Genomic DNA, 18,729 nt, shown 5'->3' on the forward strand with positions numbered 1-18,729 from the left:
GGGGTATCCTGAGGTCATTAAAGAACATTACATAAGTGCAGTCCTTTCTTCCACATTATCTTTTTTTTTGGTCTAGGCTCTATAACACCTGCTGCTACATACGGAAGGTTGGAACCCTACACTGAACTCATTGTCTCACCCAAACTGCGCCACATTGAAGAAAATTCTGAAAGCAACGTTTTAAGTGAAGATTTCAACTTGAACAGTAACAGAATACACCCTGAAATATTAGAGAAGTCCAGGATTGAGTGTTGTTCCAAGGGTTTGTGTAGTCAACATGGAATGAATGAACAACGTACAACGACACCTCAAGACATTTCCCGGAAAAACATCATATCGGATATATGGCATTTGATAAGAAGTATATTCCCTGTAAATTCGGAAGTCCCAGAAAACCATCCTTCCAAAGCTACTGACCTAGATGAATTTTTAAGCACCTTTTCCAGGTCCATTGAAATAGATTCAATATTCAGAGTATGTAAAGGATTTCCTTATAATTCAGAGGTTCATGACTCATTACCATGGAACCAAAGGCAGCCTGATACAGTTCATATCTTTCCTTGTCATGAAGATGTGCTTACTCTGAACAGCAGTGATACACAGATTATTTATGGAAAACTAACAAAGCTTTTGTCACATAGACAACACAAAGAACTATCCAAGCAAGATGTACAAACAAAGAAAAATGCAGTTAGTGATGGAAGTGACACAAAAAACAGAATGACCAAAACAGAAGAAAATGAATCCTGCGTAGTTAAAATAATTACTCATGGGTATGAACATCTAATATTTAAATCTGCAGGTTTTCACACTGGAAAAGTTTGGGTTAGTATTACAGATTTTGTTACAATGTGTCCACTCACTTGTCCCTGAATTTACTTGTTTGAGTAGACTATTTACAAGGTGCTAGATCGTAGCAAACTACTGAACAGTAAAAGCACCAATAACAGGCATGTACTGGACTTGACAGGTGTTGGTTAACCCGATATTGGCCAGGCTGCTCCGAGTGCTGTCCCTCTGTCACCTCAACTGATCCCCAACTGATCCCCCGGAACTGTTGTTTATTGGAACGTGCCAGTTAGAGCAGTGCTGGATAACCAAGCTTTTACTGTAGCTCTCAAATAATTCTGTTCCACATAAAGATTCACTTTTGCTTTGTTATTATTATAACAACATGACTAATATAACATTAATTACTGCTATTTGGTTAGTAAATTATTTGTTGTTTAAATTGTGGTAATTTCTTGTCCTTGTTGGATTCTTTTTCCAGACTTGCTTAAAGCACAAGACAGGATAGTATTGTCCAGAGATCTCATCAGTGCTGCAGTCTGTGTTTGTTTTACTTATCTGGCTGCACTTTTTCCTTTTGAATCCCATTTGTGTTTGAGTTCATTAATTAAACTGATACTCCAGTTAAAATAATTAGTGCACCTTGTTGTTAAACACCAAGTCCTGTGGTAACACTCAGTTGTTCAATTGATGACAAGGCTGCTAAAAGCTGGAGGAGGATAGAGATTTGACGTAGACATTATTTCACCCTCCTCAGTGCTGTTTGTCTCAGCTTAGTGACTTAACAGCACAATTTAGCACAATGTTTCAAAGATAATTAATTGTGAGACATTTGAGTTACTTTGACAGACTGTTGTATACAATTACTTCATATTGTTTCTTTCCCCCACTCTAATCCCCAGGATGGTGTTGATCTTTCTGATCTGACCCAGCAAAAACCTAAATTAGTGAGTTTAAACCTTGGTCACAGCTGCAATTTTTAAATCAACTATTCAATGCCACCTCTAATGCTAAACTTAATAATTTAAAATGATATAAATGTTCTTCGGAGATTACAGTCCATTGTGAAATATTCTAAGACCTCTTTGGGGTCCAGAATATTTGGCATTCTAAGTATCACATTTACATCGAAATACATAGTGAAATGCATCTTTTGCATAGTGTTCTAGGGGCAGCCCGCAAGTGTCGCCACGCTTCTGGCACCAACGTAGCATGCCCACAACTTCCTAACACGTACATCTTTGGAATATGGGAGCAAACCGGAGCACTCGGAGGAAACTCACGCAGACACAGGGCGAACGTACAAACTTGCCACAGACAGTGGCCGGAATTGAACCCGGGTCGTTGGTGCTGTAACAGCATTACACTAACTGCTACACTGCCTTGCCTGCCCTCCAAGTGTTCAGCTGAAGAATAGCAGAGATGATTATAACAGCCCCTCAGGACATTCTAAGCTAGCCAATAGAAATGGGGCAAAAAAAGCTATCATGAAAGCTATTGGCCTTAAAGTGAATATGTTAGAGATAATATAATGGAAATAAAACCAACTGTAATGAAACACTGCAATATTTTACCTGATATCAGTTTTCTTTTGTTAGATTCCAGATAGATTGAGGAAGAAGCTGAAAGTGGAGGCATCTGCTGCAGTAAGGATAACTTCATTAAAATTAGATCCATTTCTTCCAACCAGTATTCGGTTGCAACCATTGCAAAAACTGGTGAGTGATGGTATCACAAATAGTGGTATTTAAATTTCCTCTCTGGGTAATAAAATGGATTCTTTTTTTTTCTTCCACCTCGTTCTTTAAACGAGAGGGCAGAAATTACGTACTGCCAGAATCCTGCTCATTCTGTTCTTTACCTAGTACTTAGAGCATTGGATACTATCACTACTGAGAGGGACTTACAGATCAATTACCTTCAAGTGATTTTTTTTAACTGAAGTTAAGTCTATTTCATGCAAAAAAAAATCATCATTACAACTAAAATTGTAACCTCCATCTTAATTTCTGGTAGATCACTTTATATTAAAAATAAAATGGATGAATGAAGCCTTTTTCATCATGGTTTGTGTCGTGGATCATGAGTTTTCTTTCTTGGCTGTTTGACTGAAACTCCATTTACTTGTTAATATTCCTATCTATTTTGTCCGAAATGTTTTGTGGAAATTGAAAACTTTCAGATAAGTCGGATTTGGCACTGAGAGCTGAGACTACATGAAATTGTATTGCACTGAGCAATCTTCAGAATAGATTAAGCAGATCTAATTGGGAAGAAAATGGCCAGCTTCTGCTGAGTTTTAAAAATCGTTAAAAACGTGTGTGTAATGGGATGTAACTGAGAAGAATATTCATGGTTAACCTTTGTACTTTTTACTTAAATTGCATGATTTCTGAAGCACTTTCAGTGAAGATAAAATGATATAAAAAGGTTATATAAGAAACAAAATTATCTAACTAAATCAAAGCGTCCCCTGTAGCTTTACTCTGTACTTTGGTATTGTTTTTACCCTGTACTACCTCAATGCACTGTGTAATAAATTGATCTGTATGATCGGTATGCAAGACAAGTTTTTCACTGCACCTCGCTGCAAGTGACAATAATGTACCAATACCAAATGATTTGACTTCTGAGTAAGTATTCCAATATACTCCAAAAATCTGAGTTTTAGGAAATAAATTATATTTCCTTCTTTTTCAGCCAGAGGAGATTAAAGACGATGATGTTAAATCCTCCTTCATCTCATGGCTCAGTAATGTCAGCTCTGACAATTTCCCATTTTTTGCAGCATTATCAAATCTTGTGGGAATACAGGTTGCTGAACGTAAGTAATGAATGCTGAGATTATCTTAATGTGGGATGCTAGAAGGTTTACAGATTCCCTCTGTAAAGAAAAATTACATTAGTCTTGTATTATTCCCAACATGTGTAGCAATGAATGGAAGTTGTAATTTGTGGTTTTATTTGAATGCTGAGTACTATTGATAGAATTAAATTAACCTAAAGTTATTGTATTTACTATTACATAATGCCTGAATTCATAGATGTATTGATTTGAAGCAAAATAATTATTTTGAGTGCAAAACTAATTCAAAAGTAGAAAATGTATTAAGACTGAGAAGACTACATTTTTCTGATTTGTTTCTTTTCAAACTGAAGTTAAGTACAGTGTTGTTAGTGTCAGAATGATGTGTCTTACAATGGAAGTCGACTCCTACCCGTACACTGATCAATCAGATGCTGAGGGGTGTAAGCACGTTATCTTTAGGGCACCATTAATAACGTTTATTGGGAAATCCTTGTGTGTTTATGGATTTATGTGTATTTTAATGCTTGTTTGTGCAACAGAATTCTCATTTTTAACTTTAGATGATTAACTTCTGATTGTTGCTTGTGTGTATTTGTGATCGCGTTTGGATTTGATGTTTGCTATTTTATTGTTCAAGTGCTGAAAGCCAAATAAAATGTAACAAAAAATGATTAATGGCAAAAACATGAACTGATTTTTTTTTAATCTTGTTCATTGCCGACCAGAAGTTGCAAGACAGCCATCTTTGTTTCCTTTTTCTATGTAATAATGTTTAGGTGTGGTTTGAGTCGAGTTGATGACAATTTTAAATGTAAAAAACAATTCAGTTGATACTACTACTTTGTGTTGCAGGGGAGATTGAATTTATGCTGTTTGTGGAACAAGTTGTAGGAAAGTCAAAAACTGAAGGGAATGAATGCTTTTTATTGTATCCCAGCTTAATTAACAAGGTTGATATAAAGGTAAATATTCTATGCCCTTGGATTATAAATCCCTTGGAAAGTGAACTTTATGGTCGCTAAATTGAGGTGTCTTTGTAACATTTAGTACAATTCAAAATTGCATAAATCCAAACCCCTCTCAGTAGTTGTACTCCTTAGAATGGATGTAGATCCAGTGTTGCTAAGACAGTTTTAAACCACTTACTTGTAATTGACCTGATTCTTGAAAGTGTGTAGCACAGTGTCCAATATGTAGAGGGTGTTTGCAAGGGGATAAATAAAATCCATTCAAGGGTCCTTGTCTACATGTATACCTGCACATTGAAGTTAACTTGAAACTGTATATTGTTATTTTTCATCTGATGAACACCTATGAAGGTGATTCAGATATTTCTTCTTTTAAAATGTTCCGTGGTTCCTCTCTAACCCCACTTTTCATCACCTTTCGATTTAATTTTCTTTGTGGCCTGGCCAAATCAATTGCAGTTGTATGTTCATTTCTGACATATAATTTTGTAAGCATTTATTATACACTAATGAAAATGTAAAAAATATTTTCACTGTAGATGCATTATTGTAAGCTTTCAGCTGTATCTTGGTTTTTTTCATGGAATGATTAACTTTTGTACTGCTTTCTGCAAAGGTGATTATACAGCCTCCAGTAAATGACTCCATTGAAGTAAAGACTGTGGATGATATTGACCAGATGTTGCCATTTCACAAATTGAGTTGTTTAGGGTAAGAATATTATTCTGTTTTCATTGGAATATTTTTCCGTATTTAAAGCACTGTGGAGTCTTGGGTCACCAGCTGATGGATATGAAAGTTTCCTTTCAATTTTTAACTAATGGCTTCAACATTATTTTCAGTATTGAACTATTTGCTTAATTTATTCACAAATTCTAATTCTGTCATGTCTTTTTGTCTCTGTCAGACGTACAAGCTTGCTAATTATGACCTATGAATGCATCCCCACAGTCGTTTCTCCAAAGTGCCTCTCTTGTCCTATTCCTAATCTTCTGCACACAACCCTGACCCACCCCATTCCTCCATAATCTCTACAACTTCACATCCACATCTTCTTGCTGCCGACTTTTCCCAACAGTAAAAACAATCTGTATGTCAGTTCCTAAGTCACAACACTTCCTAAAGTACAACAGTATTATTTTGCAAGAAAAGTATGTGTTAGTTATGTGCATTTTTGTGTGCTTTTACATTAATTACATTTGGTGTCAGCACCATAATAAATATGTCACTTTTTAAAATTAATTACACCTTGCTTTTATTTTGCTGCTGGTGAAGCACTTGCCAAAACTTGTATTGATGGGGCTGAGAAACTCCTAGAAGCTTACAAATATACCTTCCATAACTTCCACGTCCAAATTATTAATAAACCACGGCTGTCGCAAATATTAAATGTCATAGATTGGAAACCTCTCAACCCTCCACAATGCTCTTCCTCCAGTCGTGATCTTGGTAACCATATGTTGTCACACCGTCTACCCTGGTGGTCCTAGGCCCAACAACCTGTTTGGTACTTCTACACAAGTTCTGTTCTCTGACCAGTGCTCCGAGACCTTGCCATACTTTCTTGACATTTCCATTTCTAGCACCTCCAACTTCCAGTGTAATACGCCCAGACCTTGTCTAAAATCCAGTACTTTTGAATCTTGGGCTTCTCCCACACCATTTGACCTACTTAGAAACCCCAGAAGATCTCCAGTCCTTCAAACCATGTTACTTTTTTTTGGCTGTCTAGATAAATTTACCCAGCGAAACTTGATTCTGGAATTGTTCCTGTGTTCTGCAGGGTAACAAGTGTGACCCCACTACTTAAGAGAGTTTGATTAATCTAATGAAGATGTGACTGGCACAGTACATAAGAGGGAAGTAGGGGAATGAGGGGCGACCTTATAGAAGTGTTTAAAATCATGAGAGGTATAGATAAGGTGGACGGTAACAGTCTTTTCCCAGGGTAGGGGAGTCCAAAACTAGGGGGCATAGATTTAGGGTGAGAGGGGAAAGATTTAAAAGGGATCTGAGGGGTAACGTTTTCACGCAGAGGGTGGTGAGTATATGGAACGAGCTGCCAGAAGAAGTGGGTGAGGCAGGTACAACAGTATCATTTAAGAAACAGTTGGATAGGTACATGGAGGGGCGGGGCTTTGAGAGATATGGGCCAAACGCAGGAAATTGGGACTAGCAGGGTGGACACTGGTTGGCATGGACTTGTTGGACCGAAGCGCCTGTATCTGTGCTGTGTTGCGCTGACTCTAGTGGATGCGGTGCTTTGGGATTTTTTGGAAGGCATTCAATAAGGGTCCACACGAGGTTGGTCAGTGAGGTTAGAGTGCATGAAACTGGGAGCAGCATACTGGCATAGACTGAGAATTGGTTATTGGACAGAAAACTGTGAGAATAAATAAGAGACTGCAGATGTACAAAACAAACTGCTGGAGGAACTCAGTGGGTTGAGCAGCATCAATGGGGGGGAAAGGAATTATAGAAGTTTTTGGCTGAGATCCTACATCAGGACCGAGAGTGGAGAGGGAAGATTGAATTCATTTCATGAGACTCCATGGCTTTTGATTTATCGTATAAAAAGTTCTTAAAATACTTGACAGGTTAGATGCAGGGAAGATGTTTCCTCTGACAGAGTTTAGGACCACAGGAATAAGTAATTTAGGACTGAGATGAGAAGACACCACTCGTGAAGTAGAGACCCTTTGGAGTTCTTGATCTTGGGGGACTGTGGAGGCTTGGTTGTTGTACCCATTCCAAACACTAATGGATAGATCTGTGGACATTGGGGAGATGATGGGTTATGGGCAGAGTTCTGGAAAATGGCATTGAGCTATAACATCAGCTATGATCTTCATGCCGAGGCAGTCTGCAACAGCTGGATGGCCGGCTGCTGCTCCTGTTCCTTGTGTTCTAAGGTACCTAACTGATTGAGGAGTCCAAATATTTGTATACTTGTTTCTAATTGACACCAGTTAATTAGTGTGATCTTTCATCACTGTCGAATTAATCGAGAGGCCATGGCTTTTAATTGCTTTGTAGGAGCAGGTTAAACATTTTGTACAAATAGTTGATTTTGACTGCATAGAAAAGGAAATTGGACAGCTGAATGAAATGCCAAACAGGATATCTGTGCAGGATTTTGGTGAACTTCCAGGGATATCGTGGTGTGCTGGTCAAGTTACACTGGGCTAGGATCCAAATGCTTGGATTACTGATCTGGAAATGAGTTCAAATCCCAGCGTGGCAGCTGTGGAATTTATAGCGAAGTAATTAAAAAGTTAAACTTGACCATGACTCTATCAGCCATAGGGACCATGAAACGTAAAAAGAGAAAATGCTGGAAAAACTGAGCAAGTCGGAGAGTATCTGTAGAGAGAGAAACTGAATCAGCCTTTCAAGATTTAGGAGGTTTCTGATTTCCAATATCTGCAATTTTACTTGATGGGGACCATGAAATCTCCAGTTGTGGTTGATTCTTAACTGCTGTTTTAAGTGGTCCAGTAAATCACTCAGTTCAAAAAAATCATGGATGGAGAATAAATGATAGTCCTGCAGCACCATCCATGTCTCCGGGATGAATAACTAACTATGTATAAGAGGCTGCCGGGAGGGTGTTTCCCCGTGAGGTGATCTCGGAGCATGTTTCAGAATAAGGAAATAAAGGCAAACCCATTTAAGGCAGAGATGAAGGGAGTTCCTTGTTGAGAGTTGTGAATCTTTGGAATTCTCTACCCCAGAGCTGTGAAGACCGAGTTGTTAATGTACTCAGAGCAGAGTTAGACCGATCTTTGGTCTCTAGGGGAGTCGAAGGAAATTGGAGCTGAGGTCAAACATGGAACATAGAACAGTCCAGCACGGGACAGGCCATTTGGCCCACAATGTTGTGCCGAGCTTGATGCCAATTTATCCTAAATGTCCTCCTCCTGTGTAAAGTCCATATCCCTCCATTCCCTTCATATTCATGTGTCTGTCTAAAAGCCTCTTAAGCTCCATCAAACTGCCTGCTTCCTCTACTACCCCTGGTAACCCATTCCAGGCACCTACCTCTCTCTGCGTTTATATAAAAAAAACTTATCCCTCACGTTGCCTTTAAACTTCCCCCTCTAAACTTAAAAATATGTCCCCTGGTTTTTGACATTTCTACCCTGGGGAAAAGAATTGAAATTGGTTTATTACTGTCACATGTACCAGGGTACAGTGAAAAACTTGTCTGGCATAACCGTCCATACAGATCAGTTCATTACAACAGTGCATCAAGGTAGTACAGGCTAAAACAATAATGGAATGTAGAATGAAGTGTTACAGTTACAGGGAAAGTGCAGTGCGACAATAAGGTACAAGGTCATAACGACGTAGGTTATGAGGTCAAGAGTCCATCTTATTGTACTAGGGAACCATTCAATAGTCTTATAACAGCAGGATAGAAGCTGTCCTTGAGCCTTGTGGTACTCGCTTTCTGGCTTTTGCATCTTCTGCCCAGTGGAATAGGTGAGAAGATAGAATGTCTGGGGTGGGTGGGGTTTTGATTATGTTGGCTGCTTTACTGAGGCAGCAAGAAGTATAGACAGAGTCCATGTTTCCGTAATGTCCTGAGCTGCGTCCACAACTCTGCGGTTCCTTATGATCACGGGCAGAGCAGTTGCCATCCCAAGCCATGGTGCATCCAGATAGGATGCTTTCTATGGTGCACCAATTAAAAATTGGTGCATCTCAAAGGGGACATGCCAAATTTCTTTAGCCTCCTGAGGAAGTAGAAGTGCTAGTGAGCTTTCTTGGCTGTGGCATCTACATGTTTGGATTGGACAGGCTATTGGTGACGTTCACTCCTAGGAACTTGAAGTCTCAACCCTCTCAACCTCAGCACCGTTGATGTAGACAGGAGCATGTGCACTGCCCCTGTTCCAGAAGTCAATGTTTGCTGTTTTGCTGACATTGAGGGAAAGGTGTTGTCATGACACCATATCACTAAGCTCTCTATCTCCTTCTGTACTCCAACTCATCATTATTTGAGATACGGCCCACTACGGTGGTATCATCTGCAAACTTGCAGATGATCAGCCGTGATCTTGTTGAATGCTGGAGCAGCTGAAGGGGCCACAAGCCCTCCTTTTACTCCTTTGCCTTTTGTTCATTTCAGCAATAAAGTTCCTATTGGAAACTAACACGAGGCTCGTGTGTACAGCCCGTCTCCAGGTTATGAACGCCTGACTTGAGGACACCCGTGCATGTGAACAAGTTCCCATAAATGAAGTTCAAACCAGAACCAGTCTTGGGGGAGGGGGGGGCGGAAACAGCCTGTTTATGTATAAACCACCCCCCCCCCCCGCAGTAAACCCATTGTCTTTTAAGAACATAGGCTGTCAGTTTCACCACAGGAGGTCACTTGAGAGTTGCTTTGGAAACTGACAAGCAATCACTTCTATTGATACTTGTGCAATAATACTCTATTACAATGTAACATCCATTGATACTTCAAGCCCATTGAAACCACCTATTGAGTGTGGGACATTGTGATTTGGTACCATTGTAACTACGCAGGGAAGACAATAAATCTTCATGTTGGCCCTCATGAACAGCATTCATTACAATACTGGGGAGGTATGGTTACCATATGGAGTGGTTTTGTGTATTTTCTGATTTATGAACAAAATTGACTTAGGATATCTGTAAATAAAAAAAAATGGAATCCATTCATAATCTGGGGGTGGGCTATATGGATAATTTGTAGTGTATGGATGGTGTTTAACATCCTGATACCATTAAGGCCCCTGATGTAATATTTATCTTCCCTGTCTGAACACTACCATCTCTTGCTTGCTGAAAGAACACAGATGAAAGGTGAGGGGTTGGCTGTTTCCACTGATGACGTAAACAGATTCCAAAAGCTAAATGGAACTCTGCAGGATGGGTTTATGGTCGTTGCTTGTGAAATTACATTTGCTAAACAAATATTTGTTGCGTCAAAGTGCTGTTTTTTCATTCCTGACTCCAGTTGAGCAGCCCTTCACGTTTGATTTTTTCCCCTACAGATTAACAAATTGAGCACATTTCACACTGGCAGCTCACTGACTACATTTGTAATTGTTTGCATCAGTTCCTTAAATATTTTCTGGTTTCTGTGATGAAGAGATTGATTGGCAGAAAAAGCTTTGTGCTTCCCCAGCTGCACCATCTGTGTAATTCGGAAGTACAACTGACTTCGATGAAGAAGTGGAAGGGTGGGTTGTAAGTTTGCAAATGACACGAAGGTTGGTGGTGTAGTAGTGCAGAAAGTTGTCATAGGTTGCAACAGGATATTGACAGGATGCAGAGCTGGGCAGAGAATTGGCAGATGGAGTTCAATCCAGAGAAGTGTGAAGTGGTACAGTTTAGAAGATCAAACTTGAAGGCAGAGTACTTGGTTAATGACAGGATTCTTAGCGATGTGGAGGAGCAGAGAGATTTTTGGGTTCTAGTACATGGATCCCTCGTTGTTGTGCAAGTTGATAGGGTGGTTTAAAAGGTGTATGGTGTGCTGGTCTTCGTTAGCTAGGGGATCGAGTTCAAGAGCAGAGAGGTAATGTTGCAGCTCTAAGACCCTGGTTAGACCACATCTGGAATATTATGTTCAGTTCTGGTCGCCACATTCTAGGAATGATATGGAAGCTTTGGAGAGGGCGCAGAGGAGATTTACAAGACTATTGCCTGGATTGAAGAACATCTCATGAGGAGAGACTGAGCAAGTTAGGGTTTTTCTCCTTGGAGAGATGGAGGATGAGAAGAGACCTGATAGAGGTATATATTATGAGAGGCATAGACAGTGGACAGCCAGCATCTTTTCCCCACGGCAGTAATAGCCAATACTAGAGGTCACCCGTTAAGGTGGATGGAGGAGGAAAGTTCAGGGGAGATGTCAGAGGTAGGTTTTTTACGCAATGGTGGGTGCCTGGAACGCACTGCCTGGGGGGGTGGGGGGTGCGCTGGTAGGGGCTGATACGATAGGGTCGTTTAAGAGACTCTTAGGCACATGGATGAAAGAAAAATAGAGGGTTATGGGAGGTGAAGTAGAGAGGGGGAAAGGTAGAACGTGGATAAGGTTTATATAGGTTAGCACAACATCGTGGGCCGAAGGGCCTGTACTGTTCTATGTTCTATCAGTGATTTCATTCACCCACAGGACAGGATGCCAGTTTTAGGCCAGGATGCTGGCGACACGGTAGTGTAGCATTTAGTGTAAAGCTATTACAGCGCCAGCGACCCGGGTTCAATTCCACCACTGTCTGTAAGGAGTTTGTACGTTCTCTCTGTGTCTGTGTGGGTTTCCTCCGGGTGCTTCTGTTTCATCCCATATTCCAAAGATGTAAAGGTTAGGAGCTGTGGGAGTGCTATGTTGGCGCCGGAAGAGTCCACTTGTGGGCTGCCCCCAGCACGTTCTCAGTAACACAAAAAGCCGCATTTCACTGTGTGTTTTGATGTACGTGTGACTAATAAATAAATCTTATCTTAATTTTTTCACACTGCTATTGGTGTGAAAGTGCTTTCATTTATACCAGAAAGCAGACCTTAATCATATTTCAAATAGTTCACCTCAGCTGTACTTTTATTTACCTATTGCCATAGAATATATTCAAGATTATTTATATAATAAGATATCTTTATTAGTCATATGTACATCGAAACACACAGTGAAATGCACCTTTTGCGTTGAGTATTCTGGGGACAGCCCGCAAGTGTTGCCGTGCTTCCGGCGCCAACATAGCATGCCCACAACTTCCTAACCTCGGCGTCTTTGGAATGTGGGAGGAAACCGGAGCATCCGGAGGAAACCCACGCAGACACGGAGAATATACAAACTCCTTGCAGACAGTGGCCGGAATCGAACCGGGGTCGCTGGTGCTTTAACAGTGTTATGCTAACCACTATATAAAGTTCTTTTCTAGTCACTTTGAAAGATTTTGTTCTTCTGTTCCTCTGGGAAGCCTTCTGTTTTGTTCCATTACTTATCTGCAGTATGAGTGTCAACCAATACTTGATTTGAATGTATCAGTTGTGGTAGATCATTTGCTTATCTTTTAAATGGAAAGATCTATCAGTGTGAAGGTGTCCCAGCTATGGAAGCTGGCTCAGATTCTTAATTGGATGCATTTTGTTTTCAAAGTTAAAGGGTGAATTTTTGCAGTGAGCACTTTGGGGAAAATTGAAAATATTGAACTAAGAATTATTTAATTGAATTCTTTGTATGTGCATATTTGTAGGCCTTTTGTTTCTATAAAACACGTATTATAATATGTTAAAAAAAATATTTTGCAGTGCAGTTCATGAGCTTGCCACATCAGCCTTTGAGCACATCTCTCTCAGCCTATTGGGCCAGCCACTTTCTTGGGAAATTGCCTCTGCTGCACAAGGTCTCCGCAGTGGGGCTCTGTTACTTACAGGAGTAAAGGTATTCGCTTGCATTTCTTTGTGTAGAATTAGTAATGATAATCCCCTTGCACTAACTTAAACGTGTTAATTTTTCAGCTACTGCAATGGCTGGGAACTTGCTGTGGCAATAATTGTCACATAATAGATGCTGCAGTTCAAGTTTTTATGACCTGAAAAGCAAGAAAAGCATCTATCTATTAAATTTAAAAATAAACAAGAAATGGGGAGGAATGATGGAGGAGATGGTGGAGGGGATTGGATGTAGAAAATGAGGTAGGAAAATGATTAGGAAGGAAAAATAAAAAAGAAAGTTAGAACAAATGAAACTTGAACATCTAAGAACAGTTTACAACCTTCAGGAGTAGGGCCCCAGAGTTTTAACTGTTCTTTCTGCGTCTCCCAAGTTTGACATTGATGTCTAGACCATAACTTGTATAGCAAGCTTCCTAAGACTTGAAACGTCAGTCCTAAGTTCTGCAGTAAGCTCCTTGATAAGGAGTCTTTTAGTGCTGTAGACTTTTTAAATCCTGCTTCAGTAAATTTCCTGCCTCCAGATAGATAACTTTCCATTCAGATGTTGCTAACAACTGGAACCTGTCCATAGTTTTCAAATTGGACTTGATTCTAAAACTGCCTCCAGCAACAATCATTTGTAGCAGTTAGAAGGTGGATGTTATAATACACATCACACTGAAAGGAAGTCTGGGTTTCAGATTCAATGATTACTTTGTTATTGTTTTGGACTTTTTTCTGGGACCTCATGAGGATGCTTTCCAATTTGTTATTTTAGCCAAATATTTTGTGTTGTCCAATTTACATTTTAGTGCATCCTCTCTTTCGCCTACTGTATACTCTCTATGGTAAATGCTTCATTCAGCTTCTGAATAAAACTGGTCCAAGTTGCAAACAACCTGGTATTGACTGTGATGCCAGAGGCCATGGGTTTGTTTTTTTTAAAACATCTGTCTTCAGGGCAGATGGACACTGAATCCAGGAATTTTACATTGGGGTTTCTACTTACTGGCTAAACTTGGATGAGCTTTTGGAACATCTTCTGGATGAATAGTTGGACAAGTAAGGTGTCTTCAAACAAAAAACATTTAAGGAGGATGGAGTTGCTGGTTACTCTTTTGGTTAATGTGCAAGTAAACAGCTTTGAAAGAATTATTCAATCACTCAGTAATTTGGAAATTTAATTTTATTCAGGGTAGTGGGAAAACTACTTTAGCAAAGGCTATCTGCAGAGAAGCAGCAGATAAACTGGAAGCCCATGTGGAGATTATCGACTGTAAAACTTTGCAAGGTAAGAATAAGTAGCAAAAATTTCTTCCTTATTTGTTTGAGATTTGCATGTCAGGGCCAACGTAATTTGTTCAGTCTCGATTCGTCCTTGAACTTGTGATCAGCTACTTTAGATCGCAAGTGAAAGCCAACCACATTGGTAGGTTAGATGTGGACCAGACAAGTTCAGGGTCACCATGGTCAGTAATTTCAGGGTCACTACTACTCAGACTAGCAGTCAAATTCCTGGTTTGTTTGATCTCTTGAATTTAAATATGAATATGTTCCTCCAGATCAATACTCGAAACTTTTGAATACATGTTCAGTAACTGAACCACCCGGATAAAGATACCCGTCTGGAAATTCTATGGTGCGCGGGAAGGTGTCTCATTTTGGAGCTTTGCCTTCTGTCAGTCACTGATTTGAGTAGTTTTTGAACTGAGTCTTGCATTCAGAAACATTGAAAAACCATTAAAATTACAGTAAGTCATTAGAAATTTAAAACATCTGGAAAAACTTGGAACCATTAAAATAAAGAAAATAATTTTAGTGAAAGCAATTATTTGCCTACAGTTTTGCTTCCTAATGCACGGGCTTAGAGTCGCCATTGAAATCAAAAGGCCCGTGCCATGCAAGTCAAATCAAAAATTGCTGGAAATCTGAAATAAAATCGGAAGAGACTGGACCCTCAGCAGGCCAGCCAGCTTCTGTAAACAACTTAGTTTTAGGCTGCAGTGAAGACTGAGAGGGATAGACAGGACTAAGGGAGTATCTCAGATAGGCTGGGACCAGGGTTGTGATGGGGTCAAGATGTAGAAGTCATTCGGTCGATGGGTTAATGGGAGCAGTTAGAAAGAAGGACCAAAAGCAATATGATGTGGTAGTTCAAGAGAGAGAATATAGACAACGGAACATGAAAAGGTGTGAAATGCAGGGCCTGTAGGACATGCAGTGCAGGTCAGGCTGTTCTCGAGGAGAGAGGCAGACAGCCAATACTGCAGACTTGCAGCAGAAATAGCCCGTTCTAACACAGACAGACAGAACGAGGTACCTGAGGTGGTACAATTCGATGTTGAGTTCAGGAGTCTGCACTGTACCCAGAGAGAAGATGTGATGCTGTTTTTCTAGCTTGCATTGAGCACCATTATAGTGCAGGATGCCAAGCGGTCAGAGGGAGTGAACATAGAACAGTACAGCACAGGAACAGGCCCTTCAGCCCCTGATGTCTGTGCCCACCATGATGCCAACCTAACCTAATCCTATCTGCCTGCACGTGGTCCATATCCCTCCATTCCTGGCCGGTTCATGTGCCTGTCTAAATGCCCCTTAAACATTGCTGTTTGTAACTGCCTCCACCACCTCCCCTGGCAGCACGTTCCAGGCACCTACTGCTCTGTGGAACAAAAAGGACTTGCTTCATAGATCTCCTTTAAACTTTCCCCCTGTCACCTTAAAGATATGTTCTCTAGTATTTGGGAAATGGACACTGACTCTCTATGCTACCTAAAGCCTTGTGTTATTTTATATACTCCTATCAGGCCCCCAATCCCCAGCTTAGCCTTGATCCCTCTTTAGTTAATACAATGGGCAGTGGGATGGAGAATTAATACAGCAGGGAATGGAGTTCTGGGTTGCCCCGTAGACTGAACAGAGATGCTCTGCAGAGTGATTGTCCAATCTGTATTTGTTTCTATTCTATAGCCCTACGTTTCACATCTTCTGACATTCCTTTGTCTGTATTCCTTCTCTCTAACCATCTTTATCTCATTCCATTTTTTCTCCCTGGTGCAAGGTTGGAGAGGTGATTCACCAGTGTAACACAGGGTGAACCCAGTAAGATTGAACATAGAACAGTACAGGCCCTTCGGCCCACGATGTTGTGCCGACCTATATAAACACCTATTCCATGATCAATCTAACCCTTCCCTCCTACACAGCCCATAACCTTCCATTTTTCTTACGTCCATGTGCCTGTCTAAGAGCCTTTTAAATGTCCCTATTTTATCAGCCTCCACCACCCCTGGCAGTGCGTTCCAGGCACCCACCACTCTCTGTGTAAAGAACCTACCTCTGACATCTCCTCTGACCTTAAACTGATAACCTCTAGCTTTGGCCATTGCTGCCCTGGGGAAAAGGTGCTGCCTGTCCACTCTATCTATGCCCCTCATAATCTTATACACCTCTATCAAGTCGCCTCTCATCCTGCATCGCTCCAAAGAGAAAAGCCCTAGCTTGCTCAACCTTTCCTCAAGACATGTTCTCTAATCCAGGCAGCATCCTGGTAAATCTCCTCTGCACCCTCTCTAAAGTTTCCACATCCTTCCTATAATGAGGCGACCAGAACCGAACACAATACTCCAAGAGTGGTCTAACCAGAGTTTTATAGAGCTGCAACATTACCTCATGGCTCTTGAACTCAATACCCTGACTAATGAAGGCCAGCACACCATATGCCTTCTTAACCACCCTATCAACTTGTGTGGCAACTTAACGGGATTTATGGACTTGGACCCTAAGATCCCTCTGTCCCTCCACGCTGCTAAGAATCCTGCTATTAACCTTGTATTCTGCATTCAAGTTCGATCTTCCAAAGTGTACCACTTCACAACTTTCTGGATTGAACTCCATCTGCCACTTCTCAGCCCAACTCTGCATCATGTCTATATCCTGTTGTAACCTAAAGCAACCTTCTACACTATCCACAACACCTTCAACCTTCGTGTCACTGCAAACTGACTAACCTATCCCTCCACTTCCTCGTCCAAGTCATTTATAAAAATCACAAAGAGCAGGGGTTCCAGAACAGATCCCTGCAGAACACTGTCACCGACCTCCAGGCAGAATACGCTCCATCTACTACCACCTTCTGCCTTCTGTGGGCAAGCCAATTCTGAATCCACGCAGCCAAGTCTCCGTGGATCCCATGCCTCGTGAGCTTTATAGAACCATAGAACCATACAGCACAAAACAGGCCCTTCGGCCCACCATGTTGTGCCGTCCATCAAACCACCCTCACACTATCTAACCCCTTCCTCCCGCATATCCCCCCATCCCACACTCCTCCATATGCCTATCCAACAAGCTCTTGAACCTGTTCAATGTATCTGCCTCCACCACCACCCCAGGCAGTGCATTCCATGCACCAACCACTCTCTGGGTGAAAAACCTCCCCCTGACATCTCCCCTGAACCTCCCACCCATAACCTTAAAGCCATGCCCTCTCGTCTTGAGCATTGGTGCCCTGGGAAGGAGGCGCTGACTGTCTACTCTCAGTATTTTATATATCTCTATCATGTCTCCTCTCATCCTCCTCCTTTCCAGTGAATAAAGCCCTAGCACCTTAAGCCTCTCCTCATATTCAATACTCTCTAATCCAGGCAGCATCCTGGTAAATCTCCTCTGCACCCTCTCCAACGCCTCCACATCCTTCCTATAATGAGGTGACCAGAACTGAACACAGTACTCTAAGTGTGGCCTAACTAGAGTTTTGTAAAGCTGCATCATCACCTCGCGGCTCTTAAACTCAATCCCGCAGTTTATGAAAGCCAACATCCCATTGGCCGCCTTAACTGCTCTTTCCACCTGTGAGGCAACTTCCAATGAACTGTGAATATGAACCCCCCAGATCCCTCTGCTCCTCCACACTGCCAAGTACCTTGCCATTCACCCAGTACTCTGCCCTGGAGTTTGTCCTTCCAAAGTGTACCACCTCACACTTCTCCGGATTGAACTCCATCTGCCACTTGTCAGCCCAGCTCTGCATCCTATCAATATCCCTCTGTAAGCTCCGACAGCCCTCCACACTATCCACAACACCGCCTATCTTAGTGTCGCCCGCAAACTTACTAACCCAGCCCTCCACCCCCTCATCTAAGTCATCTATAAATATCACAAAAAGTAGAGGTCCCAGAACCGATCCCTGCGGGACACCACTAGTCACTGCCTTCCAATCCAAGGGCACTCCTTCCACCACAACCCTCTGCTTTCTACATGCAAGCCAATTCCTAATCCACACAGCCAAGCTTCCTTGGATCCCTTGGCCTCTGAAGAAGCCTACCATGAGGAACTTTATCAAATGCCTTACTAAAATCCATGTAAACCACATCCACCGCACTGCCCTCATCAATCTTCCTGGTCACCTCCTCAAAGAACTCTATCAGGCTTGTGAGGCAAGATCTTCCCTTCACAAAGCCATGCTGGCTGCCCCTAATCAGTCCATGATTCTCTAGGTGTTCATAAATCCTAAGAATCCTTTCTAACAGCTTACCCACCACAGACTTGAGACTCACCGGTCTATAATTCCCTGGCCTATCCCTATTACCTTTTTTGAACAAGGGGACAACATTCGCAACCCTCCAATCCTCTGGCACCATCCCCGTGGACAACGAGGACTCAAAGATCCTTACCATCGGTTCAACAATCTCCTCCCTAGCCTCTCGAAGCAGCCTGGGGAAAATCCCGTCAGGCCCCAGAGATTTATCT

At 41.5% G+C, this 18,729-nt stretch overlaps 1 protein-coding gene across 2 annotated transcripts in view; it reads left to right on the forward strand.

Moving 5' to 3' along the window:
- Positions 1–18,729, forward strand: part of pex1 (peroxisomal biogenesis factor 1) — a 73,597-nt gene that overhangs the window by 15,655 nt on the left and 39,213 nt on the right. For both annotated transcript variants that reach the window (XM_052016050.1, XM_052016051.1), the window contains exons 5-11: positions 77–825; positions 2,388–2,507; positions 3,490–3,613; positions 4,451–4,560; positions 5,183–5,277; positions 12,853–12,985; positions 14,173–14,269. In XM_052016050.1, coding sequence (XP_051872010.1) covers positions 77–825; positions 2,388–2,507; positions 3,490–3,613; positions 4,451–4,560; positions 5,183–5,277; positions 12,853–12,985; positions 14,173–14,269 — 1,428 coding nt within the window. The remainder of the gene's footprint in view (positions 1–76; positions 826–2,387; positions 2,508–3,489; positions 3,614–4,450; positions 4,561–5,182; positions 5,278–12,852; positions 12,986–14,172; positions 14,270–18,729) is intronic.

This window comes from Pristis pectinata, chromosome 5, assembly GCF_009764475.1.
Source record: "Pristis pectinata isolate sPriPec2 chromosome 5, sPriPec2.1.pri, whole genome shotgun sequence".
Lineage (NCBI taxonomy): Eukaryota > Metazoa > Chordata > Chondrichthyes > Rhinopristiformes > Pristidae > Pristis > Pristis pectinata.